Source organism: Hyperoodon ampullatus (genome assembly GCF_949752795.1).
Source record: "Hyperoodon ampullatus genome assembly, chromosome: 19".
Classification (NCBI taxonomy): Eukaryota; Metazoa; Chordata; class Mammalia; order Artiodactyla; family Ziphiidae; genus Hyperoodon; species Hyperoodon ampullatus.
The window spans coordinates 48,971,058-48,986,784 of NC_136932.1; the positions used below are offsets into that span (position 1 = coordinate 48,971,058).

At 50.9% G+C, this 15,727-nt stretch overlaps 1 protein-coding gene across 2 annotated transcripts in view; it reads right to left on the reverse strand.

The window, feature by feature from the left end:
- ASIC2 (acid sensing ion channel subunit 2) overlaps positions 1-15,727 on the reverse strand; it is a gene marked incomplete at both ends in the record, with an annotated part of 990,230 nt that overhangs the window by 235,325 nt on the left and 739,178 nt on the right. Inside the window, one exon of one of the 2 annotated variants that reach the window (XM_079725474.1) lies at positions 1,932-2,642. The exons of the other annotated variant lie outside the window; for it this stretch is intronic. Within the exon in view, the coding sequence (XP_079581600.1) occupies positions 1,932-2,642 (711 nt within the window). Of the gene's footprint in view, positions 1-1,931; positions 2,643-15,727 lie in introns of those variants that run through there. 2 annotated transcript variants of the gene reach the window in all.

Below are 15,727 nucleotides of genomic sequence, written 5' to 3' on the forward strand. Positions count from 1 at the left end.
AGGCCCCGTAACATGTGGCCGAGGCTATGACGCCCTGGGGCAGCCCCACTTTCCACTCTCCCAGCCATGCTCCCAGAAGGGATAGGATTTGGAAGTGGCTGAGGGCTAGAGGCCTACCCAGGGGTCCTCTGATAGAAGAGAGGTCCAGGATCAGAGAGGTAGTTTCCATGTGGCTTCTGTGTGATACATTTGGTGGTATGCAAAGTTGGACTTTGAGCTTGCTGGCTCTGCACTTTGGACAGCATTTTAGAGCCTCATGTCTCTCATCTTTAAAATGGGAATAAAATTCTGCCAAAGCAGGGCTGTGGCAAGTGTCAAAAGTGAATCCTGGCTGTTAGCCCACGATCCACACCTTGTAAAGCCATCGTCAGATGTGCAGAATTTTCCAAGTGTTGTACAGCTTTTGGAGTTGGAGCTGCTGGTACTTGAATGTAACACTGAACTTCAGTCCAACTCTAGGGGCTGCTAGTTAGTGGTCAGCCAAAGGACAATAAACGATAAGGGATCGAGAACTTCATTCCTTCACCTTTGTGGATGGAACTCAGAATTGTGTTTGAAGTCTGGGCGAAGTCACGTAGAAGCATATGTTAACAGCACCTCCTGCTTGCTAAGGTGGGGAAACCACAAGGTAGGTATTCTTTAAAAGCCAGCTGAAAAGCTCAGGAAACAAGGGATATTTTGGGAGTGGATAATTCACAGCTACTGTATATATAGGTTTAAAGCAAAGAAAGCAAGGAGGGCAAGACTGAAGCCAGGGTCACCATCCTAGATGAGGACTAGCCCAATCAGCCAATCAGAGGCCTGGCCTGATGGGCATCTGTGCCAACACCTGTTGGAACCAGAGCATCTATTTACCATCCCAGAAAAAGCATTGTCATAGATGAGATTGTCAGGAGTGATGCCTAATGCTGGTAAAATCACCATCAGAGCATTACAAATAAACACACACACCAACATTCCCTGCACTAGTGGAAAAGCCCAACCCCCCCCCCCAAGGGGCATTTACACACGAATGGCTGGACAGGCTCCAGCCACGCTGAGGCTTGGCACCAGAACTCCTCCTAGGCAGACCACACAAGGCAGAAACCTGTCCGACCCCTGCGTTATCCAGACCCCAGCATGGGGGAACCAACACAGAAAATGGTTTACAAACCCCGAGCACAACTTCTCTTGGCTCCCGAGGTTCACATCATATCTCTGCCATGCTGCTTTCCCCACTGCAGGGCGTTGGTTCCCCGAGACCGGAAGACCCATACTCACACCTTGGGGGGTCAAGGGCCCCAATGGTGCCCGCCACAGCTCAATTCAAAAAGTAGCACAAGGGGTTGCTGCCTCTCCCACCAAACCAGCTACTGCTTCAGCGACGGTTGGTATTCTGGGAGTTTCCTCCAAAGTCCCCCTAGATTGGAAGTGTTTTGGAACTCTCAAGCCATAAGCTGCTTAGGGTCCCAAGCTTGCTTAGGGCCTCTACCCGATTCTCGCAGTGGCCCATTTTTTGAAGAGCTTCCTATTGGTTTTCCCAAAGACAACGAGCCCACACTTAAGACGTGCTTCTCTCTCTTTCCATCCCTTCATCCCAGGCACAGGGGAGCTACCTGGAGCCCTGTGGACCTGGGGGGTGACATGGGGGAGGAGGGGGACTGGTATTCCCGGAGGGGACCATAACCAGCAAAGCGGAGAGGCTTGGGAGCTGACAGTGCAAGGAGAGAGGCCGGGACAGGGAGAGCCAGGCGACTCCTCCTGCAGTGGTGTCCAAGTCCCCACAACCTGGAGAAGACTCGGGGTACCTAAGAGTGGGTTCAGCCTCGGCCTCGTGGGCTGGTGTCACCGCCAGGGGCCTGGGGTCCAGCCCCGGGGGGGCGGGGAGAGCCGGCCGGCGGCCTTCCGACTCGGGAGATTGGGGGAGCGGGTCCGCGCGGAGGGCAACTCACGGAGGAGAAGTTGTGCGGGCCGCAGAGCTCGCCGCGGTACTTGCAGGAGAGCAGCATGTCCTCGAGCTGGTGGCCCAGGCGGTCCATGAAGGCGGCGCTGATGCCCTCGAAGTGGCGCGGCGGCAGGAAGAGGCGGAAGTCGGCCAGCTTGCGGAACCACTGGCGGCGCGGCTCGTCCCCCCTCAGCAGCTCGCTGACCAGCGGGCGCGCCGTGCGGTTGGGCAGCAGCAGCCCGAGCCAGTGGCCGGCGTAGTAGAGGTCCCCCTTGGAGAGGCGCGGGAAGCGCAGCGGGTTGTTGTTGCACACGGTGACGGCGGGGAAGGGCAGCTGGCGGCTCCACTCGCGGTGCACCCGCGTGTGCGACGGGAAGCTGAGCCAGTAGAGCAGGCGGTTCGAGGACCAGGACAGCAGCAAGCCGAGGGACGTGCAGAAGGCCAGCACCCACAGCGCCCGTCGCTGGAAAGAGCCTCCCGCCGCCGCACGCCCCGCGCACATGTGCCGCAGCCCGTGCAGTTTAGCGCGGCTCAGCGACGGCCGCCCCCTGCGGGCGACCCCCGGCCCCTGCAGCGCCCGCTCGCGCTCGCGCTCGCTGCCCCGGGGCCGCCCGGCTGCCGCCACCGCCGCCGGCGCCGGCTCCTCGCGGGCCATGCGGAAGCGTCCCGGGCCGGTGAGCGCGGCCGCGGGCCGCCCGGCTCCGCCACTCCGGCTCATTCATTCAGCCCGCGGCTGGCGGCAGCGGCAGCGGCCCCGGCCGGGCGGAGCCGCCATGGGAGTCCGCAGCAGCAGTGGAAGCAGCAGCGGCAGCCGCTGCGCGCAGCCCGCGCCAGGGAAGCGTGCGCCCGAAAGGAGCTCCGGTGGCGCGGCATGCCCGCCCGGCGCCGCCACAGCCGCCTCCGCGGGCGCCCGCCCGGGACCGAGGCCGCCTCGGCCCACCGCCCCTGGCACGGGCCTCCCCGAGCGCCTCCCAGGCTCTCCTGGCCCCGAGTCCTCCTGGCGGACGCCCGACGCCGGCCACTACCTCTGGAGGGGCCCCGCTGGGCGCCGCCTCTCCGGTCCCTGGGCGCTGCGCCCGCCTCCCCTCGTCTTGGATCTCGGGGGACCCTGAGCTGAGTCCCCGCGGCTCCGCCCAACCCCAGCTTTTACGCTGGTCCCGGGAGAGCAGCCACTCGGCCACCAATGCCTGATTCGGACACCCCCAAGGACCCCACCAGCCCGGCCGGTGGCCCGCGGTGCTGGGACACGGGGGAGAAGGCGCCGGGGGACGAGCGCCCCCAGAGGCGCGCGGCGGCTCCTGGCTTGGCGGGTGGGGTGGGTGTGTACAGGGGTGAGCGGTCGCCCAGCTGGCTGCTGCCCTCCTTCCCTTTCCTCCGGGACCCTTCTCACTGCTCCTCGGGCTGCGCTCGGCTGAGACCTGCTAAGGCTCCCTCAAGTCCAGAGCCCGCGCCTCGCCTGGGGCTGGGGGCGTCTCAGGGTCCTGCCAGAGGCTGCTGGCCGCTGGGCTCCTTCAAGGGTGCTGGCCAGAGGGAAGTGTCCCTTCTCCCGCGGCTCTCCGAAGTGCCTCGAGTCTCCAGAAAAGCCCGGTCTCGCCGTCCCTTGCCTCTTCTTTTTCCTGCCCCGGTGCTCCAGGAGCTGGGGACCGAGGAGCCCCGGCTACACCTCTCGGGGGTGACCCGGACTCGCTGCTCCGCGCGCCCGGCTCGTCTCGAGACTCCCAGCGTCGCGGCGGCGGCGGCGCTCCTCTCGCGGCTGCCCGGCCCTCCTCAGGCCCCGGGCGAACTTGGGCAGCGGCCGCGCGACGCTGGCGCGGCTGGGCTTCCAGCACCTGCTCCTCAGCTCGCCGGCCCCGCGGCTCCGGGCGGGCGGGGCGGCGGCGGCGGGCGCCGTGCGCTCCCGGAGACGCGGTGCTGACGCGCGCGGCCCCTCCTGGCTGCATTTTACTTCCTGGCCACTGTGGCCGCTGCACACCGAGCGGGAAGCGTTTTGCCGGAGCCGGCGGCGGCGGGGGGATGAGCTGCACAGATGAGCCGCGCTGGCGGGAGAGATGTGGAGTAGAAACGCTGCGTTTATGTGGGCCGCGTGTGCATGAGTGTGAGGACACTTTGGACTGTCGACAACCTGAGCCGCTGTCTAGTGTGGGCATTTGAGCAAGTGTGTGAGTGGGGCGTCATGCACTGAGTGTGGGTGGGATGTGCGTGTGTACGTGTGAACGGGCATTTCTGTGTATCTGGTGAATGTGAGCCTATGTGCAGAGCTGTGGCTCTCTGAATGTGTGTGGTGTGTGTAGAACAGAGTGATGGCTTGTATGCTCTACGTGTGTGTAAGTGTGCATGTAGGCGGTGGGAGGCGTGAACGGGCGTGTTGACGTGTGGGTGGATATCGGGGTTTCTGGATGTGGTGTGTGGTTGATGTGTTTTGCGTGTGTGTGCTGTGTAAATGAGTATGTGTGTCGGGGTGCTGGGAACAGTCACTGGGTCTCTGGCAGGTTGGGCTCAGTGGGGCAGCCCTGCCCCCTGCCTGTTAGGAACTTCCGGTGTCCTCCAGTCACTTCCCCGGCTGGGTCCGCTGATCAGCCCTGGCGCAGTCCACCAAGTGCAGCCTTCCTGGTTGGGCGGCAGGGAGGAGGATGACTTCCATGGACAGGAGACTCCATATCTGCCATTCTCGTGGCGGGGTTCCTACAGCTGGTTGGCTGATGATGTCACCCTTCCCTCCTGGACAGACTCAGAGTCTTCCACTAAGCCCTGGGCACTCTTGGACACTTTCATTTAGCTTTTTAAAATATTCTGCCTTGGCGTGTTTGGGAGGATGGGTGAAGCATGCAGTGTACTGCTAACTCCATTTCACACTAGACTTGGGAGGCTAAGTACTTGCCCAAGGTCAAACTGCCCCTAAGTGGTGGATCAGGACTCTACACCCAGGTCCCTGAAGCCCTGGTTCTTTCAACTGCACCACGGGGCCTTGCAGTTTGCACTCTCTGGGCCAGGCGCCTTGAGGCCAGGGCTGGAGTCTTGCTCCTTGCCTGCCCCGCGTGGTGTATGGTAGGTCTCTTCCCGTATTTCCCAAATAATTGAGTCACTGAGGCCTCACTGGATGGGTAACACCTCCAGCATTATTACTCCCTGGGATAAAGGAGTTTCGTAGACATTTTCCAGAGAGTAGATTGTGATGGTGGCAGTGAGGGGAGAGACAATGTGAAGGGATCCTGAGGGTGGGAGGGCACCCCAGTGAAGCTGGGAGATTTGGGGTTTGGAGGATTTGAATTTGGGCCTGGAGAGGCATTTCACCCATTTTGTGATGATTTATTAGAGGTGGTCCAGGTAAGTCTGTTGAATGAGCATCAGGTGTCTGAGCGGTGCTGGGTGGGCCTTCCCTCCCCACTGACCTGGAGGGTATATGTCAGCATGGCAGCCCCTGCATCTGGTCTCTGGAGATGGGGATATCTGAGCCACACACACACACACACACACACACACACACACACACACACACACACTCCTGGAGGCTCTTCTCATTCACCTGGTGAGGAAGCTATAGAAGTTGGGCTTTGCTAAAATTCTGCTTTGGATTCGGTTCCTTGAAAATATCTGTTGCTAGCTTTGGGGGGCAGGTTCTGAATCTGCCAGTTTTATGGGGCCTCTAACAAAGGCTCACACACCAGTGCTTCAGCCTGGTCCCAGCAGTCCTGGGCTGGTGGCGGGGGGAGGGGAGGGTGCCACATTGACACATATCCAGACCAAGGTGGGGCGACCTTGTGAGCTCAGTGAAATTACTGACGAAGTAGCCAGGGCAAGCATGTGACATCTTCCAGCATCACAGCCCTGGGATGGCACGAAACTCTGTCTTGTAGAAACCTTTAAGACCTTTTATGTTTCTGATTTGTTCAGCTGTTGTGGGCTTTTTCTTTCCTGGCATTTTCTCCCTTGAAATGTACACATGCTGCTTTTGGTTGCCTAAGTGTCTTCTCTGCCATGGTTTTTACTGTTAATTCTCCAAATGGGTCACTTTTTCAGAGAGAGGAAGGGTATCCTGCATGGGCTTCAGGGGTCTTGGCACAGAAATCCAGAGACAGACCCAGGGAGGCCTAGAGATCCCGAGTGATTCATGGCTTTCTTTTTGGCACATGTATGCGATGCGTTTCCTGCACTGCCTGAAATCCCCCCCACCCCTTTCTCGACCAATACTTTGACCAGCTCTGTGAAGTTCTGCTCTTTCCCCAAATCCCAACTGAAGCATTGCCTCCTAGGTAACTGGATTGACACCTCCATCATAGCCTTTGTATAGCACCTTGTCACTGTGTGTGTCTAGGCTTTTCTTCTGGACGTGAGCCCTTTGAGGACAGGGACCACATCTCATTCACATTTTTGTCTCTATCTCTCAGCACAGTGCCCTGGCACCTAGATGAAACACACCAAAATGGGGAAGAGAAGAAAGGAACTAAGATTTCTTGACTATCTCTGTATGCCAGGCAACTGTACCAGACACATAAACATATTTAATTTCTTATTCCAACCTTGCAGGGGGGTATTTTTGCCCCCTTTTTACAACTGTTGAACCAAGGGCATGGAGAGCAGGAATTGATCTCAGCAATAACTCATTCCAAAGTCCAAGATTTTCCTTCTCCATCATGCTTCTTTGAAAAGTATTATGATAAATAATAACAATAATAATAATATAATAAATGTAGGACTTCCTAATCACTAGGACTTGTTCTAAGTGACTTACATTAAAAACAAGTGTCATAAGCATTCTAAGTGTTTAATCCTCAAAATAATCCTACTAGGCAAATACTGTTATTTTCTCTATTTCGAAGAGGAGGAAGCCTTACCACAGAGAGTTTGAGTTACTCAACCTAAGCCACACAGCTTAAGCAGGAGAGCAGCCTTTCAATGCAGGTAGTCTGGCTCCATCCCCTGTGCTCTCAAACCCTACCCCATACCATCTCTGCCCTCAGAGCTGCACTGACACAACAGCTCATGTGAATTAGCTTTCCCATTCTTGCAGGCTCACTTGGCCAGAAAAACAAATTCACGAGGCAGTGCACGAGTTGCCCCACGTGACCTATCCACCAAGAAGTGCGAATTTAACATTGTGATTTCCCAATAATAAGCTTTTAAGAAAATTTCCCTTTTCCTGTTTATCTCTAAAACATCTGTCGCTCCACACCTGGAATCCTGGCCTCCTGTGTGATGTTTGGGTGCCAGCCAGCCCACATTCTGGTGGGTGACCACCACCGCCAAATATAAGCTCTTTCTCCCATTAAATGAGTTTGTTGGGCGGGGAGGTCCATTTAGGTCAATGTGATTTTCTGTTTTTATAATCCAGTTGTAGGAGCTGATACTTGTTGGCTTGATCGGGCTTCACTGGGTCCCCTGATAGTCCTGCTTACCCCCAATCCCTACTGCTCAGGGGCTTGGTATTAGAAAGTATCAGAGGTACTACTTAACCCTGCTCTTTGGAATCGCTGCTACACACCCGAACAGCGACAGTCCACCGGTAACTGATTCTATCCCAAAACATCTGGCAGTGTTTAAAGCTTCCTTTCATCAAACTGGAATCAGTCTCTTTGCAAATGTCTCCTAATTTATCCCCGGGGAGCCACACAAAATAAGTTTGATCTTTCTTTCGCGTGGGAACCCATCAAAATACTTTATAGAATCAGAGTATGTCAGTGGTGAAAGGGGCTCTAGTAGTCTGCCTTCTAGCAAAATCTTCAAGAAAGTCTTTCTTCTCCAGGTTAAACACCATCAGTTCCTTCACTTGTTTCTCCTGTACTTTCGGCTCTTGGGATGGGATTGCGGATGTCGATATCTTTAAAATGGTCCCATACCCACTGGTATGAACCCACCAAGCCCTTTACTCTGGACCTGGTCCATCCAGGCCCTGATCTTCCTTCTGATGGTCATGGGATCTTATCTGCCACCCTCCTCCACCCCTGGGATTTAGTGTATGTGGCGGGTGTGGAGGGGGGAGAGGTGGCAGTAACAATGGGCTCTTGGTGTCTTTGCTTAGAATGCCGGGCGCACTTCCTTTTAGGACTCATGGTGATGAGACAACACTACCTCTAGTCTCAGAGTTCATTGCTCTTAGGGGGCAGGTGTGCTTTTGTGGGTCTGTCTGTGAATGTAAAGAGCTCGTTTTTTCTCCTTCTTTCTCTGTCTTTCTTTTTCTGTCTCTGTACTGCCCTGGGCTCTCTGTCATTCTGCTTCCCTCTCTCCCCCTCTTCTCTTTTCTCCTTCTCTTCTTTTCCTCCCTTTCTCCTCTCCCCAACCTCTGCCTGAAGCCTAGCAGTCCCCTCTGCTACCTTCTTAGCCTGTGCTACTGGTGGCCTCTGGGTGCATAGAGGTGGCTGCATTGTCACAGGACCTCAGCCAATGTCCAGTAGTCCTGATGGGAGCTCCTGCACTGGTAGAAAGGGCAAAGGGGACTTCACCAGGGTTTTGGTCACTACATACCTCCTTCCCCATCCATCCCAGCCTCCCCCCATGGGGCTGGCGCTGGAGTTGCTCTTCCATCTTACCTCTTCACGTGCTTCAGCATCTCCACGGCTTCTCCCGCTTCTTCCGTGGCTTTCTTATAGTATACTTGGCCCCTCCTGGTTCTCTCTTCTTCTGGGCTCCTTCTTAGGTTTTCCAGATTTTTTTTTTTTTTTTTTTTTGCATTTTTGGTCATCCTCATTTTACTGGAGTTCAAGCTCTCAGCTGCTCATCCTTCACCAGCACTAAATCCCAGGGGTAAGAAGGCAAACAGGCCCACAACTACCAGAAGAAAGATCGGGACTGAAAGGACCAGGTCCAGAGCAGAGGGCTGGTAGGTTCATGCTCTGTGGAAGCACTGTGCTCCATGGTAAATGGCAAATCCTGAAAGATGGGAAGATGTAATGTAATTGAACCCTTTCTCTCTCAGGGGGGAAAGCAGAGGTCCAGAGAGGGGAGTGGCTTGCTATAAATCACACAGATGGATACCGAGAAACACAGAACCAAAATCCAGATTCCAACTTCAGGGTCATTCTCTGCTCACCCTATGGAATAACTTTTCGACCACCCATTTTGAAATCAGCAATGTATTTACATAGTCAAAAAGGAGAAAAGAGTAAACAGTCTAGTAAAAAAATCTCTCTACCCCTTGCCTCCCCTGGTCACCCATCTGTCCTCCTTGGAGGCAACTAATGCTATCAATTTGTTGTATAATCTATTAGTGATACTTATGAATATACATATGTGTATATAGTCTCCATATGTTTTCCTTTTCTCACGCCAATGGTTGCCTTCTGTGAATGCCATTTACTAGAGTAATTGTATTCTATGTTCTTCACACCTTTTTTCTCTGTATTTGCAGTTATTTTATGGTTGCCTTCCTCTGGCACCTCATTCCAACTCCTGTTATTTTCCTCAACTTCTCATTTCATATTGTCCTGCTCTCCCATCCAAAAAGGACAGTGGATCCTATGACAAGGTGGTACACAGAGCTCGCTGTTTTATTATCAGATTTTCCATTAACTCTTTGCTAGATATTCTGATGGATGAAAGCTCTTGCGTGGATAATCTCAAACATCAGATAGTGCAAAGATACTTCCACCTGCCTCTGAACAGTATTACCTGATGCATTTGCATAGGATTTAATTTTCTGGTCAAATTTTCTTTAAACTAATTATAACACACACACAAACACACACACACACACACACACACACACAATTGAGTGCCCTCAGCACACAGCTCTTGTTGGTTTGGGAAAGTGGTCCAAACGTGCATTGGTTGGCAGAGAAAACCAGTTTGGGATTCAGAAGTTTCTGTGACTAATAAAGAGAGAGAGTAAGATGCACCATGGAGAGAACCAGAGGGCGTCAGTGCCAAACGTGATCTTAATGAGCATGTGGTTAAACTTAGAAGAGGAAATTGATATACAAAGTTTAGTAACTTGCCCCAGTCACTGGGAAGTTGATCTTATGATGGTGATGATGATGATGGTAATGGTGATGGTGATGATGGTGATGATAATAATGGTGATGGTGATGATGGTGGTGATGATGATGGTGGTAGTGATGATTGTGACGGTGATGGTGATGGTGATGATGATGATGGTGCTGATGATGATGGTGATGGTGGTGATGATGGTGATGGTGGTGATGATGATGGTGATGGTGATGATGATAATGGTGATGGTGGTGATGGTGATGATGGTGGTGATGATGATGGTGGTAGTGATGATTGTGACGGTGATAGTGATGGTGATGATGACGATGGTGATGATGATGATGATGGTGATGATGATGGTGATGGTGATGATGGTGATGATGGTGATGATGATGACGGTGATGGTGATGGTGGTGATGATGGTGATGATGATAATGGTGATGGTGCTGATGGTGATGATGGTGGTGATGATGATGGTGGCAGTGATGATTGTGACGGTGATGCTGATGCTAATGCTGATATTTGATAGCTAACATTGATTGAGCACTAATTATGTCAGGCACTATGCTCGATGAACATGCGTTAGCTTATTTAATCCTCACAGCAACCTTATGAGGTATGTATCACCATCATAGATCTTCTACACAGGAGGAAACTGAGGCAGAGATTGGATAAGTAACTTGTCCAGTCAGTGCCTGGATTCAAACCCAGGTGTTTTGCCTCTAGAGTACAGGGTCTTAATCAGGTTGGTTGAATTAGCTGAAATGAGGACTGTAGTGGTATTGACTGAGCACCTAGCGTGTGTCGGGTGCTGTCTTAGGCACAGGAAATGCAGGGTCTACTCAGACGTGGTCCCTGTCTTAGCTTGCAGTCCAATGGGGGACGTGGGTAAGAAAAGAGATACCTTTAATAAAGTATGATAAATGCTACGCTAGAGTGTGTTGAGAGCGTCCAGAGGAGGGGGCTCCCCTCCCTTAGTCTGAGAGCGATCGCCATACACGTTTCCCACTGAATTTCTCCATTCATTTTCATTTTCTCACCCCAGCTCATGGAGAACTGTATGACTCTGCCTACAGGGATCAACCTTGGGGACAGGATCTGCGACCAATTGCAACCCCAGCATAAGCCCACGTTGAGGAGCCCTGATCCATGACATCCATGTGTCCACATCCACATCCTCCTCCTGATGTGGCTTTTTGTGTCCCCAGTGGTGTCTTGTTGACCTGTGACATTTACTTTCTAAGTCCAGGCCACATCAATAATGAATTTGGGGCTTCCCTGGTGGCGCAGTGGTTGAGAGTCCGCCTGCCGATTCAGGGGACACGGGTTCGTGCCCCGGTCCGGGAAGATCCCACATGCCGCGGAGCGGCTGGGCCCGTGAGCCATGGCCACTGAGCCTGTGCGTCCGGAGCCTGTGTGGGAGAGGCCACAACAGTGAGAGGCCCGCGTACCGCAAACCCCCCCCCCAAAAAAAACCAATAATGAATCTCTGCCTCTTTCCCCAGCGTGGCCTTCTCTATTCTGGGTTTAGGCTTGAATAACTGGGTCTTGTTGTAACTTTGACCATAAAGTTAGCAGAGTGATGGAGCTTTGCACACTTTTCTAGCCAATTTCCTCTCCCATACACATAACAAAACTCTCATTAAAACAGTTAAGCACAATAACCTCCTCCAGTAATTATCATCCACTCATATTATGAAAAGGCAGGCAGTTAAAATCGGATTTAATGACATATAAAACCCCAGGTACAATTAGGCATTTTATTCTCAATTCCTTGACTGTCCCCTTAACTGTTTTCAGCCATGACTTAGTCTTACCCCGGCTCTCACCTCCCCTTTGGGGAGCACTAACTAACCAGCCCTGAATCTGTCTTGCAGACAGACCCTCTGCAGTGACTCAGATTTCAGGCCGAGTTGATTTGTCAAAAGCCTCCATCCAGGCTGCTTTCCCTCCAGCCGCAGCTTTTCTCTGTCTCAGCCACTAGCAGTTTGTTTACTTTCTTTCCCTTATAAATGACCTGGGCCAAACCACTATCTTGGGTTTCTCTCCTCCTAGTTTATTTGCCTGTCCGTCCACAGGAGGGGGAGAGTGGGAGGGATTTTATACGTTCTTTTGCAGGGTGTGGACCTGTGTGATTATCCAAAGAGAAGACAGGGAGAGAAGGGCAGGACAGGGAAGGCAGGATAAGGGAAGGAAAGGGCGGGGAGGGGATGATGGGGAGGGAGAGGAGAGGAAGATAACACAGAGTACCAGCCAGGTACCTACCACATACTATTTGTTATGTGCACCATATAATGTTCATTTTTTTCCTTTTTGGCCGCGTTGCACAGCTTGCGGGATCTTAGTTCCCCGACCAGGGATAGAAACTGGGCCCACAGCAGTGAAACCACCAAGTCTTAACCGCTGGACTTCCAGGGAATTCCCCGATGTAATGTTCTTCATAACAACTCTCCCAGGTCGGTACCATTATCCCATTTTATAGATGGGGACATAGAAACTTTATCTTTCCAATCTTATTCTCTCTGTTGCTGGTTTAAGCACAGCTCAAACCATAATCCCCCAGGACAACCATTCACCGAGCTGGATGTCAGGCACTGAGTTAAGCCTCATTTTCCAGATGAAGAAAATGAGGCTCAGAGAGGTGAAGTTACTTGCCTAGGGTCACACAGGGTATGTCACACAGTAGCAGAGCCTGGATTCCAACCCAGGTCTGACTCCAACGTGTTGGTACTTATTAGAAAGGCAGGAAATTGGGAGTTTAGAAAGAGAAAAGATAAGGTGGGTGGCAGCATAATTCAGAATTGTGCAAAAGCCCTTGGGGAGATGAAGGGAGTGAAAACAGAAGCTAGGTTCTCAGTATCTGCTGTGCGTCTGGAGCTCTGTTCTTCCCAGCTTCAGTGTGATGCCATCATGGGCAGAGCTAAAACTATACAAGTCCAGAGGTAAGAAAGAGGTTTAGGGAAGTACCCATGGGTACAAGTGCCAGGCTGGGCTAAGAGAACGTCCAAATGATCTAACGCGCTGAGAGCCATCACAGGGCTGCAAAGTGGGAGCTCATGTTTACAAACCACAGACTTTCAGCCTACCCTCCTGTCTCCTTTCTTCCCTCCCTCCCTCCCTTCCTCCCTCCTTCCTTCCTTTCCTTCCTTCCAGACCTCAGCTTTGCTTTCTGCTTTTAATCAATACTTCTCTAGCCCAACAGTGCTTAAGTTTACTCATTCAATAGTTCTCAGCAGCCTACAGCACTAACACACAACATTAGATTCAAAACAGCTTTCTGAAAGTGCCTGGAGTTATAAAGGCAAGTTCATAAGCTTGATGTGTAATAAGAGCATGAGACAGTTCATACTCTTTGACCTGGTAATCCCACACCCTAGAAGCTTCCCCAAGGAAATAACCCCTAAACAAAGTACAGAGGTATTCTCAGTGAGGCTTCTCATGCTAGAGGAAAACAAACAAATTAAAAACAGTTCACATGCCCAACACTAGGTGTGTGGCTAAGCTGATGATGGTGACACTATGTCATTGGAAAATGATGACATTTTTAAAGAAAAGAACAGGACAAGGATGCTAACGTGTTGGGTTAGAGATGAAACAGCACCGACTAAAAAGATCTGAGCACAAAGGGCACACCCGGCCTGATTTGCACTCCAGGAAAACATCTCTTTGTACCTGAGCAATGATCAGAGGAGAATTAGGACAGACAGTGTTTACTAACAAATAGCTTTTATTGGTGAAGTTTGTTCGATTTCAGACAAAGCCTGAGCAACCTTACCAGAGCCAAGCTTGGAAAGAAGGCACATCGTAAGGTGAAGAATTTCTGTCTCTAGGAAGTGGTATCACTGGATTATGGACCACTGGACCTGGACCTCTTGGCCAACCTCATCCTTCCCACCTTGGCACTGCCCACCCACCAGTGGAAGCGAGCCACAGTTGCTGCCCTTATGTGGCTGGAACCATCACCTTGAACTTTGCCCACTCTTGTATATTCCGCCTGCTCCTGAGTCCCCCTCCCCCTGCATTACCAGGGTCCCCACCTTAGTCTCAATCCCTTTTTGTTCAATCCTGGAACAAAACCCAAGCAGTGACTCACATGATAGATGCATTGTGACCAAATAGTGACCCATAATAAAAACCGACCCAGAGACAAACTGTCCCCAATAAGGGAGGGGCATTTGGATGAGGATTGCTCTGAGGTGTTGCTTTTCTTGCGTCCTTTCTGCTGGCTAGGTCTCTGTCATCTGTTCCCAGACTCTGCCCAGATACCTGACTCTGACTTGTGATTAAACTCACAGCTGGCTGACTTGGTTTGGTGCACTTGACCCTGGCTGGACCTCGACAGCATGAAGGGTCCAAGCACGTTTTCCAGCTACATCACATTTCCACCTTTAACTATGGTTGGAATTCTCCTTGGTCTTGGCACCCATGGTATTCTTCTTTCTGGTTTAGTGGCAGTTCAAAGAGCTAAGGAAAAGTCTGAGCAGTCATAGTGCATGTCCCTAAACTAATAATAATAATAATGGCCTTAATTGAAGATATTAATGTGGCAGGCATAATGCTAGGGACTTCGCATGCATTATCTCATTTAATCTCCAAGTAACGCTAGTGAAGTAGATATTATTCTTTCTCTTTGTGCCAAGGAGGAATCTGAGGCTGAGAGAAATCAAGTGGATTATTTAAGGTCAAACTCGGGTTTTGCTGATATTAAATCCTCCCTCCAACCCCTGTTATATGATACAGACTTCCAGGCACTAAAGTTAATATCACATAGTTTAAGCATGAGGGAGCCTTTGATTTTCAGGGAGCCTGCTTACTTTTACTTTATGTACAAACCTGATAACATGCTTCGTTTTGTTTTTCAGGCTCTCAGTAGAATAGAAATGACATACATTATGAAAAGAAACAAGCAGGCTTAAGATTCAACGACACTGATGGGCAGAATATATAGCCAAAGCCTGACCACAAAGGAGAAGACAAAAGAACTATAAAAACAGATACAAGGACTAAAAAAAGACACCACTTAATGTTGGGCAAACTCCACACGTTTCAAATCGTCCTGAGTCTTTTAGCCCCAAAGAAGAGTTGGAATTTACAATGATGGCCTTGAGTTGCCAAGATTACATTTTGTTCTGTATAATTTGCATAAGAATATATGAAAGGATGGGATATTTTTCAGAAGGAGTTTTGGCCAAATGGTTCCATTAAAAAAAAAAGTTGTGGTATTCAAAGGAATAAATAAATCCTTAACTCTTGGAAATGTTGGCTGTTCAGAAAAATCACATTTCTTTGGAAGAGAGAGTCTAAACGACAAAGGTCCATTTCTTTCATTGGTGCATTGTTTCAGCCATCACCTTGAACAAACTTTCCCTGTTGTCATTTTGTTTGATGGCCAAACTGTGGTTTGGTACATGGCTTAACATTTCCAGTTGGTTACGTTGCTGCCAGTTGAGTTATGTTGTGGGTGTTTAGTTGTTCTATAAAAGGGAGTTTTGTGGTATTTAAACGTTTCTTTTCTGTTTCTTAAACTAAAAATAATGACAGACCACTTTTTACCTCATTTTTTCTTCCCTCGCAGAAAGAAACAATAAAGGAGAAACGGGATTCTGTTTGAGAGAAGAGTTCTACCACTCATGTCTCCATCAGAAACATTTTAGGGCTTTGTTCTGTGGGACTTGGAAATCTTATGCAATCGGTGACAGAATTCTGACTTATAGACGGGTGTCAGAAATCAGAATATCTCAACTAATGGAGCTCATTTATTAGCTTTCTGAAGGCAAACTTCCCTTGGTGGCTTGTGTGTGTGTGTGTGTGTGTGTGTATGTGTGTCTGTATGTGTACATGTGTGTATGTGTTTATATGTGTGTACATGTGTGTGTGTTTCCC